The sequence below is a fragment of the Brachypodium distachyon genome, chromosome 1 (genome assembly GCF_000005505.3).
Source record: "Brachypodium distachyon strain Bd21 chromosome 1, Brachypodium_distachyon_v3.0, whole genome shotgun sequence".
NCBI lineage: Eukaryota > Viridiplantae > Streptophyta > Magnoliopsida > Poales > Poaceae > Brachypodium > Brachypodium distachyon.
The window spans coordinates 19,961,682-19,987,798 of record NC_016131.3 but is presented as its reverse complement, the minus strand read 5'-3'; the positions used below and the strand labels follow the sequence as shown (position 1 = coordinate 19,987,798).

Here is a 26,117-nt window from a genome sequence, read left to right as displayed (position 1 = left end):
CCAGGAAATTAAAAGCCAGATTGGATCGGAGGAGACAGGGGCTTTGGAGCGAACGAACGTGCATGCATGGAGCACGTTTTCCTCCGTTTGACATTTCAAGGCGACATATCGTAGAAAAACTAGAGACGATGCCCCGCACGTTGTTGCGGAAATTTTTAGTTAATATACATGCATGAGTGAAATTGAGTACAGCAACGAAAGAGTATTTAAAACTCAAAACATTGAATGAAATTGTGTGATAAATTCTTCACATAGTGAGGATATCATGATAGAAAATATCATACATGCATGTGCAACAAATATGAGTTTCTCACTAAATAGATGTGAACATATTAATGATATGATGATATGGCATGCTTGCATGTTGAGAGAAATCAAATAGTGGTTCCTACTTAGATATAGAAGATTTGTAATCCCGCGATATATGCATCAACGTAAAGGTAAAATCCGCAATTTTCGTTCCACCTAACACCAGTTAACCATAATTTTTTTTTCATGGATTGCTGTATTTTGCAAAAAGAGTATTCCCCCAAGTAACTCTTTTTTCTTTCCTAGAATACACATGGCATGTGTATTATAGTAGAAGAAGTTACCTCGACGCGGTTACAAGACCAACGGACAGAGTAACTCCTTTTGTCCTATATTAAGCGTCGAAACACGTCTAAATACATGCATTTAATATGGGGCCGAAGGGGTATTTTGAAAATTTGTTGTAGATATACACAGGGGCATGAATGAAAATAAGAGTAATATAGAGAGTATATACGGAATTACGGATGGAGTATACTCCGGTTAGTCGTAGCATTAGGCCGCATGGCATACGGTGGGCGATTTGGGAGGTGAGACCGAGGCGTTTTGCGTAGACGTAGCAGGAGCAATCCAGACGGTGAGTAGTAGTACTACTACTGCAACTACTTTTCTGGGGGCTCGCTTTAAAAGCCTCCCCCTTCCTCGCCTCCCTTCCCCTCTCCGCTCGTCTTATTCCTCGCGCCCCCACGATTCCCACACCCCTCAAAACCCCCCCTCCTCGACCTCCCGTCTCGCCGTACCGCCGCTCGGCCTAGGGTTCCGACCATGTCCTCGCCGGCGCCGCCGCGGCCTCCGCCCCCCTCCGCACCCACCCCCGCGACCGCCCCCACCGCTACCCCCATGTCGGTGCAGCCGCCGCCTCCCCAGCCGAAGCCGCCCCCGCCTCAGCAGCCGTCTGGTTCTTCCGCCCCTCCGCCGCCGCAGTTCCATCCACCCGCCTCGCACCAGCAGCCGCAGCCCCATCCGGCCGCCTCCCATCAGCAACCTCAGCCCCATACACCCGTCTCGCATCAGCAGCCACAGCAGCCCCATCCAGCCGGCTCGCATCAGCAGCAGCAGCAGCAACCCCATCCGCCCTCCTCGCATCAGCAGCGGCCCAGGATCTGCTTCAACACGCACTGCAAGGACCCCAAATCGGAAGGCCCGCGCCGCCGCGGCTGGCGCCTACGCTCCGGCGACTTCGCCGAGCTCTGCGACCGATGCTAGTACGTACGGTAACCCCTTAATCAACTCCCCCCCTTCGCCCCGCTCGATTCGTGCGGCGCGAGCTCGCTCCCTCGAAGGGCGGATTCGCCTATGGCACCCACCGGATCTACGTGGAGTGATCGCTACGTTGTTGCAATTTCAGAGGATATTAGGGAGTTTTGTGTAAAGTTGGGGGGTTTGTGGTTTGACTCGCGTGCGACTCATGGGTGGGTGCCTGGTGCATGCATGCATGTGTGCTCTCTGTTTTCTGTGTGCAGTGGTTCGTTCGAACAGGGGAGCTTCTGCGAGACGTTCCATTCGGAAGTGGCCGGATGGAGGAACTGCGAAGCTTGCGGGAAGGTATGTAGGCGTGCATGCTGATTCTCTGGCTAGCCTTTGGGGCGACGTTCATGCTTTGTGCTTGCTGGTTGATCTCTTCCTCTATTTGGCTTCTACTGAGCAGAGGCTGCATTGTGGGTGCATCGTCTCCATCCATGCGTATGCGCTGCTCGACGCCGGCGGGGTTGACTGTATCCTCTGTACTCGCAAGTCATATGCTGCAGCTGCAATGGTATGTCGTGGAAGTTTTTTACTGTTGTGTGAGGATGTAGTATCATTGGGCTGATGGCATGGAGGGAACCAGTGTTATGAAATGCTTACACGTTGGAACTATAAGTTGATGCACTTGCATGCATCACTATGAAGATTTTGTTGTTGTTGCAAAAGTGCTTTTGGACTGTTCATTCTTTTTTTCACATGCATTCCAGTTCCCACATCCTGATTTCTACTTTCCATTAGAAAACATCCATCATTCATGATGTTCCAGTTATGCTGTTTGGTTGGTAGCATTAATTGGTTGGAAGCCTGATGCTATTTAGCTGATGTCCCATTGCTAGCCTTCGCATGCCATTTACTGAAGCTGGCATTTGATTTATGTGAAGGATGCTTCCATTGTGTATCTAACATGCATGTAGTGTTTATATTTGCTGAAGTCGCTGGAGTTCTGCAGCTATTTGCTTGTACTCTTTTGAGTTCATGGTTTTAACCCATCTTTGGTACTATTCCTTTGCTTGTTAGGCACCAAATCAGATGTGTCCAACTCCTACTATGCATATGCCTCAAAATGTAGCTGATAAAAAGGATAGTTTTGTCAAGAGCTGGAGACCTCCTGGAGGGCCATATCCAAGTCAGTGGCGACAGAATAGTCTGTGGAGTGTGTCCGGTATACAGTCAGACTTGCAGCAGCGCCTAGCTTATGAGTTTGATAGGCCTAGTGGCAGTGAAAAATTACCTCCTGGACGCACTTTTATTCATGCCCAGGAAAAGAAATTCGATGACATGCATGACAGACCAACTACACCTGCTGGCATGAACCAGATTATAAGAGACAGACATGCCGATGGTCACGGTCAGCAAACGAGCATGGATCCGGCACACTCTTATGCTCTCTATCAAAGAGAAGGACCAAATCCAAACAGCCTTCATGATCATAGTCACCATGGAGGAGAAAGCGACTCTACATCTGCAAGGAAAGGGATCATTTCAGAAGGTTGTTCCAGTAACATTGTATCTAGTAGCTTCAAGCTTGATTCCCGTCATCCTTTAGAATCCCTCCTAAAGGAGAACATATCATTGCTGCCAGTTGGGGTGGGCTGCACTATCACTAATTGTCCACCGGTGAATGGACGGAACGATATTGTCAGAATTATACCTCATCAGCCGACATCACAAACGCCCTCATCAGCGGCGTCCTCAGCGCAGAAACAGTTCTATTCCCATACTGTGATTGATCCCGAGTACCAATCGCATTTCCGCAATGGAAAGCCCAGAATGGATGCTAAGGCAAGATCTCAATTACTTCCCCGCTACTGGCCTAGAATAACAGACAAAGAGCTGCAACACTTGTCAGCAGAGTATCCAAAACGCACTAAGTATCTTTATGAGCAATTTTCTCTCGACAATATATTCCTCTCTATACTAGTAACTTGAATATACCAAGCATTTTTGTTCTAATTCTTGTCTGTTCTCAAGTGTCTCCTTAACCCTTCTATAGTTCGAAATCTGTTATTACTCCTTTGTTCGAAAAAATGTTAAGTGCCAGTGATGCTGGCCGGATTGGTCGCCTGGTGTTGCCAAAGAAATGTGCTGAGGTGAGTTGATGACCCAGTTGTTATTTCTTATTGTACTTATTTTGTTTATTTTTAGATTCTGCAGGATTAGATTTTGTTAGGGCCGGTACGATAAATTCTTTTCTCCTTATTTGTTATGCTAATTATCTTGAGCCATCCAAGTTGTCAACAAGCTCGTGAGATAAATGAACCTGATGTATGACTAAATTAGACAGAAGGGTGGTTATCAGAATTATTGGAAACTATAAATGTTCTTTCGAGATGTTTTATTCAAAAGTGGGGCTTGCTGAGGATAACCTGTTTTTTAACTTAATAATAGTAGGGTATTGCAGATTTTGTATGCTAAGTGTGTTTAGTTCCTAATTTGTTATTATTTTGTGCATTTCCTCTTAGAGAACCACAATAATGGAAAATCATTTTTTATAGGCATACTTCCCCCCAATCTCTCAGCCAGAAGGACTTCCCTTGAAAGTTCAGGATGGCAGTGGTAAGGAATGGGTGTTCCAGTTCCGTTTTTGGCCTAACAATAACAGCAGGATGTATGTCTTGGAGGGCGTCACACCTTGCATTCAGTCAATGCACTTACAAGCCGGCGATATAGGTATACATTCTGTTCTAAGAACATCTTTTTTAGGGATTGTCCTCAAAACATTGGGTAGACTAGATTTGGAATATTAGTTTAACATGAGACCTACCAGTAACTGCCTTACCGGTATAGTGCTTACCTATTTCTGATATTATAATAAAATAATTACCCCAATAGGATATATTTCTTTACATCCTGACATTAGATAGGACCCATAGTTTACAGATGAAATATCATGTTCTAATGATACTTATCTATTTGATTGGGGCGTGCAATCGTAATTCATTGTTTTTTCCTGTGAAGTTCTATTCCACTCATGCTTTTTCTTAATAATATTACCTATCCTGATCCTATTTTTAAATTGCTAATGTCTTGCTTTATGCATCTTTTCCCATATGTGAACCTACAACTGGTGCTCAAGGAATACTGTCTAATAATGCTGCAATACAGTCTAAAAGCATACCCTCGAGATCTTAAAACCATCCACCTCTTCGGTCCATCCCAAAGAAGTTCGTACTGATTTGAATACCACATGTGTACATCAGCTAACAAATCAACAAATAAAAAATGGAGGGTCTCATGTCAGTCTCTCCCCTGTCTTCCTCCTTCCTCCTCCATCTTTTTGTCTACTTATCTGTCCACAACCCTTCTCGAAGCAACCAGTGCATACTTACTCCCTCTTCCTGGCGTCCTCTCCACTGCCACACAAGCACCCTTCACCACGTTGCTGCTCAAACGTCCTTATGACCATGTACCGTGTTATACTCCTACCGGAGTACCCCTGTAGAGGAGATGAGTTCCAGTGCTGCCATACCTTGTGGTGCTGCCGAACTAACATCACACAGTAGCACAACTAAATAGGTATAACTTCTGTTGATAGATTGCAAGATGATCTAGCTTGGTATGGAATTCAATTAAAAAGCGCAAAACAAATGTCACAAGAATAAAAAAGGGCAAATTCTGCAATGATGAGTAGCTTCACCTCTGTCTTAGTGCTACTATTCATAGTGAAATTTGTCTTTTGTCTCTGTAGGTGAAATTCGGATCTGAAATTTGATGGCATGATAGATAGAGATCTTGTAGCAATGCTTTCAGGAATTTCAGACTTTTTTTCATGTTTGTTAGTACTACCATGCAATGGTGGCGCCTGCGGATGTGGATTTCTATAACAGTTAGAATGGGCCGAGGTTTAGGCAGTGTAGGTCGCAAGCACACACGTGTTCTGTGGCCATGTGAAACTCCTCTTAAGAGTTGATTTGGCCCAGGGCGATTGCTTTCAGGCAGGATTTGGCAGGGATGGCTGCACTGTCAGTGAAAATCACCGCCGTGTCCGCAGCAATCACTTTGGAGTGGGCCAAAGGGGGTAAAGTCGATGGTATTAGGAGTTTGAGAGTTTGAGACTACGTTCTAGATAATTTGGGGGTGTGAGGTTGAAAAAGGACTTAGCCAATAGTTGAGTTTGCAATGTACTTTTGCACTCTACATGTGTTATTCACTCTCTTTTCTTTAGATGTTCTGAATTTTCTTATGGTGATCATTTTGTTTTGCTGGTATAACTCATGTTTATGTGATATATTTATTCAGTGACCTTCAGCCGAATAGATCCAGAAGGGAAGCTGATCATGGGATTCAGAAAGTCAACGACTCAAGAACAGGTATTTAATGGTACTTCAGTATGTTGTATTATATCTCCCATACAAGAAAGCTTATAAATTCAATGCTGTTAGAGTTCTTGCAGTCTATACTTTAATGCTTAAATGGATGGTTGTCTGCACATTTGGATGTTCTTTGTTTTCTCTGTCTGAATGTCTGATGAAGTATTACTATAATGCTCACACGACATGTCTCCAGGTTGTACTTTCTAGTGTTGAGCTCAGCATTTTGTTCTTGCAACTTGTATCAACTAAAGTCAGATAATTATGCCATTGTCTATGTGGGGCATCAAATAAATAATTGTCAAAATAGTTTGCTTAACCAAAATATTGGTTATCTTATGTTGATTAGATACTCCGACAAGAACAACCAACAAAGCCTGCGAATGCTGCTGTCACAGCACCTCCAGAGGTGAATGTTAATGTGGCACGTCCACATGAAGTCAACACAGAGAACAAAAACATTAGCCCTGTGGACCAAGCAGCTGTGGGCAAAGTGGAAAATGGTGGAGTAGCACAGAAGGAAGGGCCAGGGACTGCTCGCTCTTCCCCTGGATCTCTCAAGAGAAAAGCAACTTCTGTTGGTCCAAAAATTAAACGGTTCCGGATGGATAATGAGGAATCTATGGAATTGAAGATAACATGGGAGGAGGCTCAAGAATTGCTTCGCCCTCCTCTTAAGGCCCCTTCAGTTGTTATTGTTGATGGCCATGAGTTTGAGGAATATGAGGTATGTTCTGCTTCTCAATATCACTTGTGGTCTTTTGTCCGTTTCGGAAGAAAAAAAGTATATTGTGATCTTATAATACTAAGACATATTACCCCCTTAATTTTTATACATATTTTGTTACACTAGCTTTATTATGACATCAATTTTTACCTATTTATTTATACGTATGATTTGTTTTCTCATGAAAAGATTCACACACGTTTCTGTATTGCCTCGTGCAGGAGCCACCAATTCTCGGGAGAAGGACATATTTTGTGACCGACCAATCAGGGTAATGTTTTCTGACTGAAATTTTTTGCCATGTGATTTGGATGTGTAGAAATGGACACACATGAAGCTTCTCCTTTTCATTGAAATTAATGCTTATCGCAAAAGTGCTCAATATAGTTATCTAGTTGTATATATCTCTGTCAGTATTTCTTTCTGTGTTCTAGGTTCTAGGTAATAATTACGTATGTGAAAAGTATCTACGAGTGTTGAAATGACAGTGTCAAACTCTACTCTGCTATAACAATTTACCTCTTGGGTTCCATCTGTACGATTGCGAACATTGTTAACTTCTTGCCGCTGCATTAGTATCTTTTCTGCTTGCTTCTCATAATTCCTTTTTTAATCAGTGAGAATCATCAGTGGGCTCAGTGTGAGGATTGTTCCAAGTGGCGGAAACTGCCAGTAGGTGCGCTTTTGCCCTCGAAGTGGACCTGCTCTGACAATAAATGGGATCCTGAAAGGTAATCTAGTGTTCTATGTTGCTTGATTATTTTCTCATCATATACCTTTTCATTTTGCTTTTCTCATGGTGTTTACTGTTTACCTATGACTAGCTAATAGGACAAATGTACAATGATGTACTATCTTTACAAATTTACAATCACCTAATCCTTCAAAGATAGGTAATCATGTTTAGGTCCTTTCATGTAGATCTGTTATCAGAAAAGCCAACATTGTTTATCTTTTCTTTCTATGGCTACTTTTTTTTCTTTTCCAACTATTGTCTTGTTCATACTTATGATCTATCCAATCCACATGCAATCAAAATATGGACTTATGGAGGAAACAACTCCAAACCGAGCCATTGATGTTGTTGACAATGTGTGACTTAAGATTAGCTTTGTAAGAAAAATAACTATCGGTGAAACCAATCCTCTGGATATAGATGAGCTTGTCGTGCAAGTATTAGAGGTTTACAGGCTATGTAGAACATTACATCTATGTTCAGTGTACCAACTTGAAGTCATGTAGTTATATTGGAAGCTACAGAACAGGGTACAATGTTTTTTTTCATGTCACAAGTAACTGGCCAAACTTTCGCCCAAGTGCCGTCTCATGAACAACATCGAGCTCAACTATAGTAGTAATTATTTTGCACTGAGGGGATAATGGTTTGCTTCTCGTTATACTTGAGCTGCTCATATAATTGTTGTTTTCGTTTCTAGGACTTCTTGCGAATCTGCACAAGAGGCAACTACTGAGGAACTTGCAGAACTGTTTCCTATCAAAGCAGGTATGTTGGCTCATAAAGATTTGTCAATGCTATGCAGAATATAGATTTTCATGAGTTCTTTCCAAGTAGAAGCACTGAACGTGAATTTTTAGAACAAACAATTTTGGAGATATCCACTATAAACAACTATGTTGCATAGAGCCACATGCTGCAAAGCTTACTGATGAAAGAACCCTGCAGGGGGTAGGCTACAAAGGTGGGCCCCTCCATGTTTTACAGCATGTGATGAAAACATATCACAATCTTTAGTACATGGTATAGCGAGGTACTTGGCTGCATTATAATAATATGCTCGCCCAGTTTTTCAAGAAAATGTTAGCCATTGTCAACACGCCTGTCCCCTTCCAGTTATTGTTTGTTTTATCCATTTCTTTTTTTCATGGTATTTTAGGATTCAGGAGAATCATGCTCAGTAGATGTTGAGGTTGTATATCCTCAAAATTATCCCTGTTCGCATGAACACCTCGTGGTTATCTTGTGTTAGGGACTCTTCTTGAAGTGTTTAGTATGCTGGAGGTAACCATGATTTGTATAATGAGATGTAACTGCATATAATTATAGTTTTTGCTTAATTGACCTTGCAGGTGCTGCAAAAAAGCCTAAAGCGAGGATAGAACCCGACAGTATTGATGTTTCGGATGGGCTGGACACACTCGCAAACCTTGCCATTCTCGGTGAAGGTGAATCTCTCCCTTCACAGCCAACTACAAAGCACCCCCGCCATCGCCCTGGCTGCTCATGCATTGTCTGCATTCAACCTCCTAGTGGGAAGGGCCCAAAGCATAAGCAGACTTGCACTTGCAATGTCTGTATGACGGTGCGCCGCCGTTTCAAGACACTCATGCTTCGGCGTGAGAAGCGCCTGTCTGAGAAAGACACTGAGGAACCTCGCAGGAAAGAGGTTCCACAAACTGGATCTGACCCACCACTGGGTAGTACCAGTCCAACTAGCTCTCCCCAGAAGGCAGACGCAAACCCTGATGATGCAGAAGACATGGTCGTTGACCATAGGATGTCATCCTCTCCTGTCAAGAACCAGATTGACCTGAACATCCAGCCTGAACGGGAAGACGAGCAGTCACCAAAATCCAATGCGGTCGGCGCAGCCAGACTCCCCCGAGACAATCCAACCTAGTGTGGAGAGCATATGGCTTGGCAAAAGGGTTTATATAGTTAACAAATTAAAAACTGTCTATACTGATGGAGAATTGCGGTGGGCTGAAGGTTGTAGCGTAGATGTTATTATCTTTCCATACCAAAGATCTAGTTTCCTATTGCGGGGACAGATTTCTCAGTGTTGATGTTATCGTGTATACCATAGATGAGGCGGTTGGTGCTGTAGGACCCGGTTATGTTGCGTACCCTGTATGTATGTGTACTGTAAGAACAGCATGTAAGTGGGATTTATGTATGGAGTACATCCCTTGCTTGGAGACTAATTTATATATCTGATGCTGTCTTTGATCCTCAACTGGTGCTGATACGTAGAAACTGCTTTTGTTTCTCTGAAACTTAACGTGCCAAGAGAAACAAAAGAGCACTTCGGTCGCTGCATCAGAAAAGATCGTTGCAAATCTCCGCCGGCCCTTCGTAGCAAGTTCAGGTCAATGAACCGCCGAAACGCGATGAAACAGCTTAGTAAGCAAAGATTTTAATACACAAGACCGGACCCCAAAAGAAATTGGGGTCTTCAGGCCCTCACTAATCTGTATCATCTACGGAGTAGCTTATCTCTCGTGCAAAACTACTATCACTATCCCCTTCTAGCAATTGACGCAGAACCGTTTCTTACAGAGAAGAAACAGAAACCAAAACCCAAATACGAAGACCGAACAAGAAACCAGTAACTTGCTGCTTGCTGTTCCCCCACCCAAGAGTTCTTGTGGGGTCTCTCTTCAGACTTCAGTAATGGCCGCCGCTGCTGACCATCTCGTTGTATTGCTTGAGCGACTCCTGCCGCTGCAGCCGCATCTCCATGTTGAACTTGTTGATGAAGGCCTCTACGCGCCGGTTCAGCTCGTCCTGCCCCAGCGACGGCTCGCGGCGCACCTTCCTCCCCCCTCCCGCGGCAGCGTCGTTGAACGTCTCCGCCTTCCGCATAGTCGGCCCCGGTGGCGGAGGAACCACCTCCTGGCCATCGCCGCTGCCGCCAGACGGACGGCGGCCAGGGCGGGTGTCCCACGTGTCAGACTTCTTGAGGTGCCGAGCCAGCGGTGGTGCTCGCCCCTCCGTGATGGCCTTCCACGTGTTCTCCAGCGTGTCCTCCCTCCGCGGTCGTGACACCCGCAGCGCCCTGCTCCCTGCAACGATACGCCCAATCGACATCAACAAAAATGTTTTGTCGTTCCTAGAATTCAACCAAAATGCTCTTTTCTTGCTAGAATTCACCAAAATGTTCAAGGATTGTTAAAAGTTGGGTTGTTCTGGGCCAAACAGCTGGGGTATTAAATAAATCGGCATCAAGAAAAAAAAAGTGTTTTCGTTTCTAGAATTCAACCAAAATGTTCAAGAATTGGTAAAACTTTGTCCTGGGCCCAAAGCCGGGGAATTAAATAAATCGCCATCAACAATTTGTTTTTTCCTCCTAGAATTTCAATTAAAATATTCTTCTGTTGCTAGAATTCAACCAAATTGTTCAATAATTGGTGAAAGTTGGGTTGTTCTGGGCCAAACATCTGGGGAATTAAAAAATAAGTAAATCAAAGAATTAGGCAGTGCTGTGTTGTTACCTTCTGGGCTGGGCTTGGCCGCCTTCCGGCCGAACCGCGCTGACGACAGCGGCTTCTCCTTCGAGTTCGTCAGGTCCGCGAACGGCGCCGCCTCAACCTCCGCCACCCTGCGCTGCGGAGTCCACGCAGACCTCGAAATCAGAAAGTCCTCCTCATCCTCCACCACCACCTCCGGCGCCGGCACCAGAGCAGTCTTCGCCACCGGCTCCTCCACGGCCACGGCCTCCGGTACGGGCGCCGCCATCGCCATGGCCACTGCCGGCGCAGGCACCGGCATCGCCATCGCCGAAATCAGCACAGGGGCCGGAGCCTCCTCCGGTAGTCCCACGACGGCGCTTGAGGCGGGGGCGCGTCTAGTAGGCTGGTACCGCGAGGACGCGGCGATGGAGATGATGATGGCGTTGATGACGAGGTACAGGTACGGCGGCGTGAGCCACGTGGCCGCCGCCGCCTGCGCTCGCGGGATCTCCTCCGCCACGAACCCCGCCGCCGCCGGCCCCACCAACCTCACCCCCGCTGCCACCACCAACGCAGCCGCCGCCGCGGCCCCGGCCTTCACCGTCCGCCCGCACCCCATCCTGTCCTCCTCGCCTGCTTCCCCAACCCAACCCCGCGAATCCTTCGACCGTTTCTCTTCCTTCTCCCCCAACTCACCGTTCGTGCTCGTGCGTTGCGAGCGCCAGGCTCAAATGAGAAATCAACGGAAGCGAGCGAGCGAGCATAGGTGGGCCGCAGCGGCGCACCGAGGCGGCAATTTATAGGGGAGCGTCTTGGGCGCCCGAATATTCGTACACACAGGGGGGGGTGGCGGTCACGCGACAGCCGTCAGATGAGCCTCCCGACGGTCGAAGATGCTCTGGTGTGCTGCGCGTTTTTCTTCCGTTTCCGTGGAAAGGTCTAGAGCAAAGAGGAGTTGTAGACACAGTAGCGTGACCGCTGGGTCTTTGGGCGGTGGCGACCATTGGACGTCGACCCGTCCTGATTACAACTCTACTTGGTTACTGTAGTCTGTAGCTGTTTACCTGCTAGTTAAGGTTTGACACGTCCTGATCACCTTGCACCCTTGTGACATGCTATCTGTTTCGCGTGAACCCGATGCGTGATCCAGGGATCAGACGGCTCAGATGATGCGTTCACATCCCATGTACAGCAATACGGTCGTAACCTGGTAACGAAAAGGTTGCACCACATATCGTGTGGAGTTAATTGGCCGTGACCCATCTTTAACGGTGCCCATAATAAATGCTAAAGCGATCTTCTTTCTGATCAGAGGGATCAATGAGGAGATCATGACGAGGGAGGGGTGTGCGGTGCGCGAGTGGTCTCCAGCCTCCTCAAACGGTCGGAAAAAGAACCGTTGGGAGGCCGGCGCGCGGGTCCCGCCCGCAACTCTGGCCCGTTCTGGTGGGCCTGCATGCCGCTCAGCCGGCCTTGAAAAATCATCCACTAGCTCCCCGGACGCCGGACCCGACGGTTGCTGGCGTGGCGGACGCTTCCCCGGCGCTAGCGGTCCCGGCTCGGCTGAGGTTACCGATGCAGGATGCCACGGCCCGCTGCTCGGCGGCGCAGCGCTCGTGTCTATCTTTTCTTTTCCCGTGTAGCTTCTAGCCCGTGGCAGTCTCTCCCGGAGCTGCTGGCGTAGTAGTGCAGGAATACAACGCAAACACTACTGCAAGCCTGATGTTCGGAAGGAATGAAAGGATGATTATTCTGGCATGACTAATTTACTAATTGTAATTCAAAATTTTACTCATTTGAATGGGCAATACTACTGGTAAATTTTGGTCCGAATTTATATAATCTATAAAATTGATCTACACTAATGCAATTAACGTTTGCAAATTAAACATGCAAGTTTATATCTGTGTGACAGTGAAGGGGCAGATTAACTAAGAACAAACTGGCAGTAGTTCGTGTGTCCAACTGTTGACGGCACGTTATTACGGTGACTCACGATCGCAGCACACACACAGGACCTCGTGCGCTCTTGCACTGAGCCACTGACACCTCTGATTTCCCATATCAATTTCTATTACATGTCCCCGACGGGACGACAGCTCTAATTTCTTTTAAACGAAGACCAAGAAGAAGCACGCCGCACGCGTGCGTGTCATGGTACGGCATCTATTCCGCTTGCCCGCCCGATATCAATATTGTGTGTCCAGCTAGGGAGTGGCTGAGTGCCCCGTGCACTTTTGTAGACGTACGTCGATGGGAGAACGTGAAAGAAAGCAAGGAAAAACAATGTCTGGGGTGCACAGACTACAACGTGATGGATCAGCAGCCAGCGCGACATGGGGGGCACATACGTGTACGTCCTAGCTAGCTATACTCCGGCCATCATCAGGAGTTCACCCCCACATGAATGCGGCGGTGACGCGAGCAGGACAACCAGCATGACGAAACGAAACACAAGCCCCGCTCGATCATATATCTCTCCCTGGCCGGCGATCCGTACGCATGCAGCTTGGCTGAACAGTGTGCCCATGCCCGATAATGATCACGGCTCACTCACGCATACCCCGCCAGGTCAAATTTTCTAGGTGAAGCTACATACTCTGTGTGAAGTGTTCTGTTTCGTTTCTTTCTCCCTGCGTACGAGTGGTCTCCTCGCGCGTGTGTAACCTGGAGATCTGGGCTGCCTGCCCGTCCATCTGCTAATCTGCAACCACATGCGGTTCGATCATGATATACTCGTACCGAGCATGGGGAGAAGATATCCCTGCGTCTGCGCGCCTACGTAGGCGAACGACCGTTTATATTGACCCTGTACGTACGCCCGTCCATCCCAGCCCAGCCTGCGTGTGCGGCCTACGTATACGTACGGGGCTCGGTCCTAACACGTCTCTTTTCCATGCGAGTGCCTGGCCACGTGTCCTGCCGCGCGCTAACACCGAACACATATGAGTTAGCCGGCCTTGATTTATCACTTATGTGATGGTTAGTTTCGCTTTAGCCAGCTACTACTAAGCGCGGTGTTGGCTAGGCAATTAGGCGAGCACGCGTTGACACGTACGCGTGTAAATTAAAGCAGGTGTTAGTACGTGACACCGGTGCAGATTAACTTAGCGTGCGTTCAGTGCACGCGGTAGTAGTGCGTAGTACAGGTGTGCCCGGCCAGAGTTTGGCGTGTGGTGAACGGCATCCTGCTTAAGTTTGCCGATGCATAAGCTTGCACGTACGTACTTACCGCAAGTCGGTAACTAATTAAGTACTACTACGATGACCAACGAATCACCTAGCCAACTTATAAACACTCGCAGAAGCAACAGTAGCTTGCTTAATTAATCACTGTCTTCGCAAGTCAGTTAGCAACATGTACACGTACTGCTGCTGCTACTGTTGGACCCGGGGAGATCTCCGGAACAGCGACGGTTCCCCAACTTGGCCAAGTCGCGGCCTCAGGAAGACCTGGTGCACGCCCGCTTTGCTTCCCCAGAACAAACTCGTCGTTGCCTAAAAAATAAAAGAACAAATTCGTCGTACGTGTCTGCACGACAATGATCGATGTGCAGGCCGGGCTTCGATATAAGTCAACATTATCATTAATCATATGATATCATATCGACCGCTTCTTCCCTTGCAAACCTAACCCTTTCTTATTCCATGCGTACGTCACAGCGTATCTAGCTAGCTTAGCTAACGCCTAGCTAACGGAGATCTGGATACATGTATATCCCAACCTCGACGGCTAAATAAACGAGAAGGCTAGCTAGCTAGGTTAACCAATACCTAATGTGTACACATACTTTTTTCAAGGGTATATATGTACACGTGATGTATACATACCACAGTTCACTAGTACTACGACATATACGTACATTAATCAAGAAAGCTACGGCTAGGTGAATGGCCAATATCGATCATATCAAATAACCGTTAATTCGATTAGTTAATGCATGGCCAAGTACGTACGGTTGTTCGCTTTCACAGACGGGCATGCCATTGCCATCCATGCACGATCTTATACACATGTCCTCCAATTTTAGCGCCCCGCGTGGCTGGAATTATCTTCCACCGAACCCAACTTGTCGAATTGTGTCTCGTGCGTGCACGCGTATATGATAATAGTATCGGATCGCCCCGTACGTACGGCTGGCCTAAAAAGTTCTGGCCGGCCTGCATGCTGCTGTGTACAGTACAAGAGCAGGGCGTTGGCAAGCAAAACTTTGGCAACCTAGCTATTAAGCTATAGCTAGGCCAAAGCTAGGGGCCGGCAATCTGCTTGTACAAACGCGCATACGGTGCGACGTGTGTAGATTCGCGCCATTTGCCGGGCTCATATATATGCTGGTGGCTTGTTGGCCGCCACTTGTAGAAAAGAAAAAGAAATAGGCAGCGAGCAGCCATGAGTGAGTACGGAAACCGGAAATGACAACGCGGGGACTTATTATCGACCCATCGCCGATCGATCTAACGCGCGACCTACTGAATCAGAATATCATCGGTGATTTGTCATTTCCATGAGCGTGCATGTGAACCGGCCGGTCACCGACCAGGGACAGAGTTGAGCTTTAAAATTCGTGACACGCACGGACGACAAAGCTAACTAACTAACCTGGCCCACACGTTCAATTGAGATTAAGCAATTGCTGTGATCAAATGTGTGATGCACCTTTGGTCACGCCCATTGCTTTCGCCGGAGGCTGCCTTGCCTTCTTATCTAGTGTTTCGTTGATTTCTTATGTAGTTTATCTATTACTGCCCCCTTTTTTAAATATTGGACTCCGAAATTTACTTGATTTCAAATGAAAGAAATTGCGCATTTTTTTGGAACGGCAATCCAGCTTGTTGTCTGAACAAGTGGGCTCAGACCTACATGGTGTTGGTCAAATGACTACGTCATCTGGTTAGACTAGGAGACACACTTAGGACCTACGGTGACCAACATAAAAAAGTATTAGGACCCAAACGTGCATTTAATTTCAAAGTTTAGGGACCAACTTGGCACATTTTAAAAAAAAACTTACCCCTAGTTTATTTTACTCTTTCTCGTGGCAGCACGTCTCCATGTGTACTTTAGGGTCTGGTTGTAATTTTCTCATCTTTGTGGTTTTGGATACATGTGTCGGGAAAAATTAGATTTCTAGCAGTGAACATGAGTTGTACCATTGAGATCTGCACCATTGAGGGGAGGTGGTGAAACCTAGTTCACCATCGCGAGAGGAGTCTTCGGGTGGGATATTTTGGCTAGGTTCGCTCTTCAGGACGAAGGTGAACCGTTTTGTGACATTTTTTTACGTTATTTGTGTTTTGGTGGGACGGTATTTCCAGTAAATGATCTGTTTGGAGCTGCAGCCGGCTGGAAGAAGCACCGATTTTGCAGCTTCTGGTCGCTAGTTCGTTTTTTAGGAGCTAACCTTGAAGCTGTATAATCTGCTCCTAAGAGCGCAAACATACGGACGCATGCGTACAGATGCATGTATGCATAAAATGCATCGGTAACCACAAGTGCGTACACGTATAACATAGGTGTACGATGTAGAACTCAAACGCATCGGCACCTTCGTGCACCGTGCACGTCGCGAGCGGCCATAATCTAACCCATATGCAGATATATTCGCGCAAAGAAAGAGAACGAAAAAACATACTCCGTATGCAGATATGCATGGTCCAGCAGAAGCTGCGGCAACAAGGCCCGTGCCGGCCGATCAACGGAACGACCTCTCTGCTGTACGTACGTAACCTGCAAGTCAAGACATAACAAGACACATCACAATTCACAAATTATCCATAAATATTATGGCCATCATCCCGGCCTTGACTATGGAAATCTAGCTAGTACTGCTGCTACTACTACTACGAGTGGTTAGTTAATTCCCGCAGGTTGCCTCAGCAAATCTGTGAAAAGGGCAGAAGTGGTTTATCCACTCTCTCCCAGTCGAATTCTTAACCTTATCGACGCTACTACTACTCGCGCTGTCCCCTAACTTCCCGTCTCCCCTCGCGTCGCCGGCAAGCCAAACGCCGCTCGACACTTGCATAAGCGTCCATGCAACCAACGACCAGACTGCTAGTATAACTAACCGACGCTGGCCGGTTAGTTTGCGCGTTGCAACGAACGCATCCCAGTCACAAGTCAGCTGAATATGAACAAGTCGGTCTTCAGACAGAGGCTCAGGTCGAGCCGACAGTTAATTTCCAGGGCATTCTATCGGGTGCAGGTGTTAGATGAGAAAACGCCAGCGCAAACCGGGCCTGCAGGGTATATACAATGATACCGACCGACAGCGAGAGATCCTTCGATGTGAACCTGAAGCTTGTAGGTTTATACCGACACACCATTGCTGCATTAATTCGGTCTGTGGTCGAAACTGTACGTGTTGGTGTTCAAGCACTTGGAAGAGTACGCGAGCACAGAAGCTCGAGAACCGATCGGCGACGAGGACGCATGTACCTGGTTGAAGCTGACGGCCGGATCAAGATGCCGATGCCGACGCTTGTGATCCGAGAATATTGGATTGCACTACTGGATAAGTTTTCCTTTCCGAAACTTGAAGTTTATGATGATGCATGGATAAGTTAATCAATTCTGTACGGGAGCACGACGTACGCGCACCGTGACTGTCAAATCATCACAGTCAACAGACGAGTAACTAAACTAGCCGAACACATTAACTTTGTCATTATCAACACCGGTTAAGGAAAAAGAAAAGGAGGTTAATTTGACCAGAAAGCTGCAAGAGTATAGCTAGCTGCGCGTCCGTGTTGCATCAGCGAATCCGTGGAAAGGCATCGTTTATCCAAACCTTTAAACAGGATCTTATCCTTATCGATCCACACTACTCGCACTCTGTCCGGACCCTAATTAAACTCCATGTCTGACCCCCTTACCCGTCGGGTCGCCGGCGAGCCAAACGCCGCTCGACACTTGCATCCGGCCGGAGACCGAGACGTATGCAACGGCCAGCCACAAAGTTTTTGCGCATATATATATGGCCAACAGTCTCCGGCAAAATTTAATTCACCGGTTCGTGTTCATGTTCATCGATCTACTCAGACGTACGTACGACTCGATGAACAGGGAAGAAAACAAACAAACTAAAGAAACTAACGGCCCGTTTGGTAACCATCGTTTCATTTCATTTGGTAGAAATGAAATGAAATCCAATTTTTGATAGGATTTCATTTGGTTGAATTTAAATTTCTTATTTAGAAATCATGTTTGTCTACCACATGAATTTGGAGAGTAAAAGACAATTCCAAAGAAATGATGTATTTTTGAAAGGAATTGGAGTTAGTTATAGTGCAATTTCATGGAATTCGAGATTGAATTCCTGTGACCAATTCCGTGACAACCAAACAAGTTCGTTTCTGAAATTCAAAATGAATTTCTGAATTTTAGACCCAAACGATGAGTGCCAAACGAGCCGTAGAGGAAAATGAATGGAAAGAGGAACCGTGTCACGTCAACGCGGAAGGCTGTGTTATATACTACTGTACCGGCGTAAATGCAGTGAAGCGTACGTGCACAGGGTGCTGATGTACACGTTTCGCGGTTTTAGGGTGCAGCTGGGGCCCCAATCAGGTGAGTGCATGCGTGGGAAGCCGTGAACGGCGAGCCGCTCGTCGACGGGCGAGACAAGGATTGAAGTCGATGGCCGGAGATACTACCGGTGAATCCAACGAGAGGTCAGTATACTGGATAAGTTAGTTTAGTGTGGCGAACACCACCTTCGACTGTCAAATCAGTCGAGAAATAAATTATCCATTTAGGTTAATAATCTTATTTTTGTTGGAATACCGGCGATAGGTATGCGATGTTCGCGGACGTATAAACTCTCACAAAACTAGAGTGCGATGCTCGATATATAGTTATTCGGTTTTTGTACATACGTTTGTGTTTTTAAGTTACATATCGGTCTTCGACCTAGATCTTAATCATTTCCTAACTAGAATTTCTGCAGCAACGTGCCGATCTTAAATTGTTGTCGAAATATTACATGTATCTAGACGTTTTTTAAAAATAGATGCATTCATATTTGGATAAATTTGAGTCAAAAATTTAGAAACAGAAAAATAGTTTTTTTGTTTGATTTCTTGAGAATGAAGTATCATCTAGTTTATTAAATGGGAAACAACACGGCACGCCAGACATAGGTGAAAACGGCTGGCTCAAATACTCGCGTCAACCTTGGGCCGGTGTAGGAAGACTCAGTAGGTCTCAGGTGGCATGGGCCAACGTAACGGCAGTAGGGCCTAGGCCCATGTCAGGGGAGAATGACCCAAGAGTACACACTACACAGAGGTGGTTTTGTCTTGTCGCTCGCAGGATCGCAGCACATCCTTGAGCGCAGTACGGCCTAAACCCTAGACGACGCGGGCGCAGGAAGAGCATAGGGAGCAGGAGCTACGGCTTTGACGGCGGGGCGTGGCGCCGATTGGGCGCGGAACAGAGGATTCAGACTTCAGAGTCCGAGAGGATCAAGGGGACGCGGTTGAGGCGGAGGTCCGTGACCACGTGCTCAAGTCACTAATTTAGTATCGCCACTGGCTGGTTCCGTTGTGCAGCGCATTTGTGTTCGTAATTGAGCAGGGGAGGTGAAGTTGGGGGTATGTTTCTTCATTTTGCTGTTGCTGTTATTGACGTGCATTGCTGTGGCCTTGGTGTCTCATGCTTGCGATGGTACTCCAACTAAGAACTGTGCTGGTATCTGAATGCCAACTAGTGGTTTTGAATGTTTGAGGAATTGAAGTGTGGTAAGCGCAATCCATTTAGAGTCTGGTTTGTAGGGCTACAAAAGTGATACTCCCTTCGTTTCATAATTCTTGTCTCAAATTTGTCCAAAAATAGATGTATCTATTCTTAAAGTGTGTCTACATATATGTAATATTTCGACAAAAATTATGAAACTGAGGGAGTATATGATAGGGCACCGGCAGGCAATTGGTGGGATTATAATTTGGGAAATATATTTCAAACATTGGGCAATACCTCAGGGATTGGATATAATCATACAATCTGTCATTGGATTAAAGTTGATAGATGACCATATTAGTTTGTAATTATAGGTCAAGTTGTTGGGTTGATTTTAGGCCTTCGGTTGTTCAACATTTCGTTCTGCTTAAATTGTGGAAAGTTCACAATTTGTTACTTTGTATCACTAATAACTTTCATAATTTTGATCTACTGATCGATTCACATGTGTATTCTGTATTGGTATTTTTGTCCAATTAGAGAGGTTACTGGAAATGTCAGCCCTCTACCCAAATGCCAAAACTCACCATACCGAACAGCAGTTCTGTATTCGCAAAAAAAAAAAGTTATGTCTCCACCACTGCTTGGCGAGGCGGAGCCAGGCCCCAGGCAACACGGGCCACGGCCTGGGGCGTGGCCCAAATTTTCAGGCTAAAAAAACAAAAAATTAGGTTCGGCCTGGGGCGTCTCGGCCCACCAGCCCAGGCCAGCCAGCCCAGCCCAAGGTGCGGCCGAAGAAATCACGGGCAGACGCCATCACGCCAGGTAACGTCTGCGGACTGCGGGCAAGCGTCGAGGGAGCCGGAGAGAGGTCGAGAGAGAAAGAGAGAGCGCACGGAGCGCCGCCGCCGCCCGCCGACGGCCACGGTGCTGGGGACCCCGGTCCTGGCTGCTGGCTGCTTCCGCCCGCTGCCCGCCTCCTCCTCTGGCTGGCCCCGCACCGGGTAGGTCAGGAACGCCGTCCGGCCGTCGCCCAACCGGCGACCGTCTCTTCTCTGCTCGACTGCTCCCCCTCCCGGCGACTGTCTCTCCCCCAGTCTTCAGATATTGCTTCCAAATCCTGAAGCTGGCCTGAAATCCCCAAGCGGTAGCCCCTGCCTCCCTCAAATTTGTTTGATTTTATTACTCTTCCGTGCTTGTTGTTTCAAATTTATTTTGCAGTAGGATAACATGAGTAAGGGAAAGATGACTCATTTTTCCCATCACAAACAAGCATATCTGAGGCTGAAGTAGAGTCAGGTCCTTCAACTAGAGTAAGCGATAAATTTCTAATTTCATCAATTGTCTTGCAAAAATTCCTGGCACCGCCCCTCCAAATTTTATCAATTATCTTGCAAAATTTTTAGCCGAAGCTATTTTGGCCGGGGCGTGAGCAATTCCTGGCTCCGCCCCTTGGCTGCATGGTAGTAGCCGCCGTCCTATAAAACAAGGCGTAGGGAATAACAGTACCCTCTCAATCCTCGTCCTTTGTTTCATCACGAGGATTCTCCTAATACCATTTATTTCATTTCGCCTTACTTTTGTAGACGTCCTTCTAACCTTACTTCGCCAATAAACATTTCCTCTTTTGTCCTGTTTTGTTTGCTTCATTTGTTGCATATGGGGTGCATTGGACTAAATAATTGAAAGATTGATTGGTAAACCGATGCTACATTTGTTGACCCTGCTTCTTCCATTTCTTCAACCAGTGTCGTAGAGGGGGGCTGGCATTTACAGGAAGCTTAATTCTGTCTATTTGGTGGACTTTGTGTGCCTGATGTATACATGCATGTAGAACAAAATGTCTAGCAACAGCAGCGGCAGTGCAAAGGAGAAGGGTCTCCAGATTTTTACACCGCTTGTGAAACCTCCCTTTGCCCAGAGTTTCAGGCCTGTTCATGCTTTAGGCAGTCCCACTACTGACCTGAGATTATCACAACAATCTTGGCCTGGCAATGTAGCCCTGCATCCATGCACACCATGGCCTGGCAACCCTGCAAATCCACAGCAAAACGGGGTATGCTCTCAACTATTGTCTATTTTTCTATAGGTTTAAATGAAAAGCAAAGCCTTGTTACCTTACTGTGCTACCGCCACTTGATCGGTAGGAACTGGTGGCAGATGTGGTGGCAGCCGATGTAAATCCTGTGATTGATAACTGTGATGACAAGATGTTGCCGAAGGTAGATATGCTATTTGATGGTGAGAATGAGGCTTATGAGTTCTACAATGCATATGCGGAGAATGTGGGCTTCTTTGTTCGGAGATCAACACTCTGGACAACATCAAAGAACATCATTACTAGGAGGACATTTGTTTGCTCAAGAGAAGGTTTTCGGGAGAAGAAAAAGGGCACAAAGGAATCAAAGTGCCCACGGCCTGAAACAAGAATTGGTTGCCCAGCAGGCTTGACCATCAGGCTTACTGCCAATGGCAAGTACCGCTTGACAGAATTTGTACCAAACCATAACCATCAGCTAGCAACAGCTTCAATGATTCAGATGCTGAAGGAAAAGAAAATCAGGCGTAAAGCACGGGCTGTGAGAGAAAATCTGGTGGACGATACTGTGAGAACACCAGAATTTGAGAATGAAGATGAGGCATATGAATTTTACAGCATGTATGCAGGGAAAATTGGATTTAACATAAGAAGGGCAAGCATGACAGTGAATGCTGAAAATGTTATCACTAGACGGATGTTCGTTTGTTCAAAAGAAGGGTTCCGCGAGAAGAAAAAAGGAGGGGCATATAGAGTAAAGAAGCCTCGTCCAGAGACCCGAACTGGTTGTCCAGCGTGTATGGTAATCCGACTTGCATCTGATGTCAAATATCATGTGACTGAGTTTGTTACCTTCCATAATCACCAGCTTGGTGCAGCAGCAGCATCTGATCTTGTGATGGCATCCCAAAGTACTGGAAATGGTCAAGAAAATGGAGTTGATCTGGCTGATATATCACCCGATGATTCTATCGACGAGCAAAATCTTATGAAAGACTATGTCACTTCAAACTGTCTAGGAGGTAGAAGTCAGAAAAGGTATAAGTGTAAAGTTCCTCACCATGGTGATGTAGGTGCTACTCTTGAGTACCTACAAAAGATGCAACATGATAATCCTTCATTCTTCTATGCAGTAAAATCTGATGGGGATGGGAACTTGACAAATTTTGTCTGGGTAGATTCAAAGTCCATCATGGACTTTGTCCACTTTGGTGATGTAGTATGCCTTGACTCAGGGTATGCAGTTCAAGGCTACGGTAGGCCAGTTGCTTTGTTTATAGGCCTGAATCATCATAAGCAAACTGTCATCTTTGGTGCTGCATTGCTTTATGATGAAAGTTTTGAAGCTTTCAGATGGTTATTTGATACATTTAAGATGGCAATGAATGGTACCCATCCCAAAACATTGTTAACTGATAGATCTTCTGTGATAAGTGAAGCTGTTGCAGCAAGTTGGCCTGCGACAGCACATCGTTATTGTGTGTGGCAAATTTACCAAAATGCTCTTCAGCAGTTGAGTCATGCATTTCATGGGTCAAGAACTTTAGAATACGACTTCAAGAGATGCCTATTTGATTGTGAAGATGAAGCTGAGTTTTTGGCAGCATGGAGAGAAATGCTGGAAAAATATGACCTAGAAGATAATCAATGGCTAAAAGACTTGTTTGCTCTTAAGGAGAAATGGGCATTACCATATGGTCGTAGGGCATTTTATGCTGATATGAAAAGCGTCCAGCAGAAGGAGAACTTGAGTCATGAGCTTAAAAAACATCTATCCCTAGAATGTGACCTTTTGAGTTTCTTTGTGCAGTTCGAAAGATTATTATGCGATCGTCGGATTGCAGAACTGCAAGCTGATGTGGGTGCCAGTCACAGTACGAAGAAGCCACCTTCAATGCGAATATTAAGGCAAGCTGCTAATATATATACACATGCTGCTTATAAAATGTTTGAAAGGGAGTTTGAGTTGTACATGGATTGCATGCTCTACAACTGTGGTGAGATGGGCACAATTGCTGAGTATAGGATAAGTGTTGAGGACAATCCAAAAGATCATTTTGTTAAATTTGATTCATTAAATTCCATGGCAAGTTGTAGTTGCAAGGGGTTTGAGTTTGTAGGTGTTCCATGTCGACATATCCTTAAGGTACTTGACACTAAGAATATCAAGGACCTCCCTCCCCAGTACATCTTGAAAAGGTGGAGGAAGGATGCCAAATCAGGATCTTCAAATGGTGGTTATGCATACCCATTTGACGGCGATCCTCAGTTGGCTCTGACAAAGCGTCACACTCTGTTGTGTCGATTATTCAGTATAGCAGCAGCTAGAGCTGCGATCTCTGCTGAATCATTTGCATACATGGAAAACCAGTCAGGCATACTTCTGGATCAAGTGGAACAAGTTCTACAAAACAGCCCCCTTGACATAGCTGCTGGTATTGGTGCTAGTTGTGTTCGTACTCAAAATCCAGTTGAAAGTATGGTCACGGCAGATCTACACAGTCATACTAATTTTATCGATGGCTCTACTGATGGTACTTGTTCAAGTCTGCCTATTTCCCCTTCTCTTTTTTGCCGCATGTATTAACTTGGCTAATTGCAATGCAGGTTCTCTAACCTTTCCCTTCACAACGGGAGCTGGTACATTGGATTACCTCTAGAAAGGTAAAGAATTAATTGCTATAAGTATTCGACATAATAAGTGAACTGATCTTTTACCATGCCAAGATCTTAGGACCGAGATCCAGTGTGCCAGAGCAAAGGCACGGCGTGCCCTGCACCCCACTATCCACCGTCAAATTCAACCCGACTGCTAGCAGCTCATGGGGCCGGATGAGTCAGCTACGAGCCTACACGAGCCCAACGGAGGGAGCAGTCACGGGAAAAAAAAGCTTCGCAGGCGAAATTGCGGGCTGCGCGGCTCTCCCGACGCCGCTGCCGCGTTGGAGGAGAGCAAGCTCCGCCGCCCGCCACTGTCTTCTCCGCCCCCAATCTGATGGCCTCCTCTGCCGGCCCTGCCCAGCTCCGCCGGCCTCCATCGGCCCCGCTCCGCCGGCCTCCTCTGTCCCACTCCGGCTCCTCCGCCCTGCACAGGCGGCTCCGCTGCGCTGCGACCCCTCCTCCTGTAGCCGCAGCCAGCATCTCCCCCCTCCTGTAGCAGGTGGCCATTGACTGCCTGGCCGCCCTCTGCCTGAAGCTTTCATGATTGTTTATTACTCCCTCCGGCCGGAATTACTTGTTACTGATTTAGTGCAACTTTGTATTAAATTTGGGATGAGTAATATGGGTCGGAGGGAGTACCATTCTTGCATCCCCATCTGCCTGTAGCTGCATGTTGCAATATTTGAGTGCTAAGAACACTACAGATATTTCAGTGCTTAGTGCTTCAAAATTTCAATTGTTCAGACCGTGTCCAGCTTTTGGCTGTATGTTTTGTCCTTGCAAAATTTCAGTTGTTTAGATTTGACTTGTTTATAATATGTCAATTGTTCAGATTTGACTTCCATGCTTTGTAAAGAAATTGGAATAGATGAACTATTGTTCTTCTATAAACCTGCTGTATGTTACGTCTGAACTTTGGAGAGTTGTTTGCTGCTCCTTTGGGATCAGTAGTGTCCTTCTTCGATGGCAGATCTTTATAATTGGGTAGGTGTTTTTCCTATTCGTATTCGCGACATTATTATCATTCGTGTTTCAGCTATGTGTTGGTACTTGTTTCAAAGTAAATTCCCTAGTGATCCAGCTAACTTGGTATTTTCCATTTGTTCGTGGCTTGATTACTAGGCCACATTGCAGAAGCCTGAGTCGAAAGAGAGATTGAAGTGGGCATCCCTTTTGCTGCGAAGGATGGTGTCTGAAATTCTCAACAAGTCTCATGGCTGGGGTGTGAAGAAAAGGCTGGGAGCAAGCTGATGACTTCGTTTGCAAGACCTTTATTTTGATTTATAGTATTGCTGACTAACTGGTCTGTAACTAGTTCAGATGGTATTTTGCTGTTTCGGCTGTTAGGCGTCGTCCTGCAGCCGGCCTGTTTTTACTTTTTGCTGAAGGCCTCTAGGCACTGAACCATGTTGATTTCTCTATATATGAAATCGGGAGCATGCTCCTTTCTCTAAAAAAAATGTTCAGATTTCAATTGTCCATACCTATAGAAGTGTCCAGCTTTTGCTTGTACATTTAGTCTTTGCAAAATTACAATTGTTTCAGATTTTGCTTTTATAATCTATCCTTATAAACTTGCTGTTGTTCGCCTGTACTTGTCTGTTCTTCTGGATGTAATGGAATGGAATCGCTATACTCTCCTCTTCCTAACCTGCTGTACGTGTGTGTTGTGTGTACATCTGGCAAGGCACTGGATCCCGGTCCAAGATCTTAACGGTTGTGTCTATTACTGCACCCAAGATGTATCATCATCTGTTTATATCTGTTCGGGAAAATTCCTGTTTATCTCCTGCCAGAAGATATTTAGTTTGGTTGACTCATTTCTTCAAACAGGTCGTGATGAAATATCTGGCTCATAATCTGTGCGCTAGGGATAGGACTGACTTATACATTGTACATGTTATTTTTGGATAGATTTACTAAAACTGCTGGAACTTTATTATTATTTTGAAAATG

At 46.1% G+C, this 26,117-nt stretch overlaps 3 protein-coding genes across 10 annotated transcripts; 2 read left to right on the top strand and 1 right to left on the bottom strand.

Moving 5' to 3' along the window:
- The first annotated feature begins 979 nt into the window (after window positions 1-979).
- On the top strand, window positions 980-9,566 carry LOC100839461 (B3 domain-containing protein Os07g0563300). 2 transcript variants are annotated; one of them, XM_010238680.3, is made up of 12 exons: window positions 980-1,514; window positions 1,773-1,854; window positions 1,958-2,065; window positions 2,572-3,425; window positions 3,548-3,644; window positions 4,050-4,224; window positions 5,794-5,864; window positions 6,214-6,591; window positions 6,813-6,862; window positions 7,209-7,322; window positions 8,028-8,095; window positions 8,680-9,566. In XM_010238680.3, exons 1-12 carry the CDS (start codon window positions 1,075-1,077, stop codon window positions 9,228-9,230), a joined length of 2,988 nt encoding a protein of 995 aa, XP_010236982.1. In that variant the 5' UTR covers window positions 980-1,074; the 3' UTR covers window positions 9,231-9,566. The 2 variants fall into 2 exon arrangements, with proteins under 2 accessions (XP_010236982.1, XP_010236989.1); XM_010238687.2 differs by having other exon boundaries at window positions 981-1,514; window positions 2,572-3,407.
- Window positions 9,567-9,659: 93 nt separating this feature from the next.
- On the bottom strand, window positions 9,660-11,670 carry LOC100839277. Its single transcript, XM_003562858.4, has 2 exons — window positions 10,825-11,670; window positions 9,660-10,395 (listed from the first exon to the last, which is right to left on the bottom strand). The coding sequence occupies exons 1-2, from the start codon at window positions 11,399-11,401 to the stop codon at window positions 9,998-10,000; spliced, it is 975 nt and encodes a 324-aa protein (XP_003562906.1). The 5' UTR covers window positions 11,402-11,670; the 3' UTR covers window positions 9,660-9,997.
- Window positions 11,671-20,297: 8,627 nt separating this feature from the next.
- Window positions 20,298-25,646, top strand: LOC100839154 (protein FAR1-RELATED SEQUENCE 5). Of its 7 annotated transcripts, XR_001405491.2 has the most exons (6): window positions 20,298-20,609; window positions 21,211-21,518; window positions 21,610-24,034; window positions 24,108-24,164; window positions 24,994-25,145; window positions 25,284-25,646. XR_001405491.2 is itself a non-coding variant. In XM_014897594.2 (5 exons), exons 2-4 carry the CDS (start codon window positions 21,303-21,305, stop codon window positions 24,158-24,160), a joined length of 2,694 nt encoding a protein of 897 aa, XP_014753080.1. In that variant the 5' UTR covers window positions 20,298-20,609; window positions 21,211-21,302; the 3' UTR covers window positions 24,161-24,164; window positions 25,284-25,646. The 7 variants fall into 7 exon arrangements, 6 of the variants coding, with proteins under 6 accessions (XP_014753080.1, XP_024312472.1, XP_024312473.1 ...); XM_014897594.2 differs by lacking the exon at window positions 24,994-25,145; XM_024456704.1 differs by lacking the exons at window positions 24,994-25,145; window positions 25,284-25,646 and adding an exon at window positions 24,235-24,972.
- Window positions 25,647-26,117: the final 471 nt, after the last annotated feature.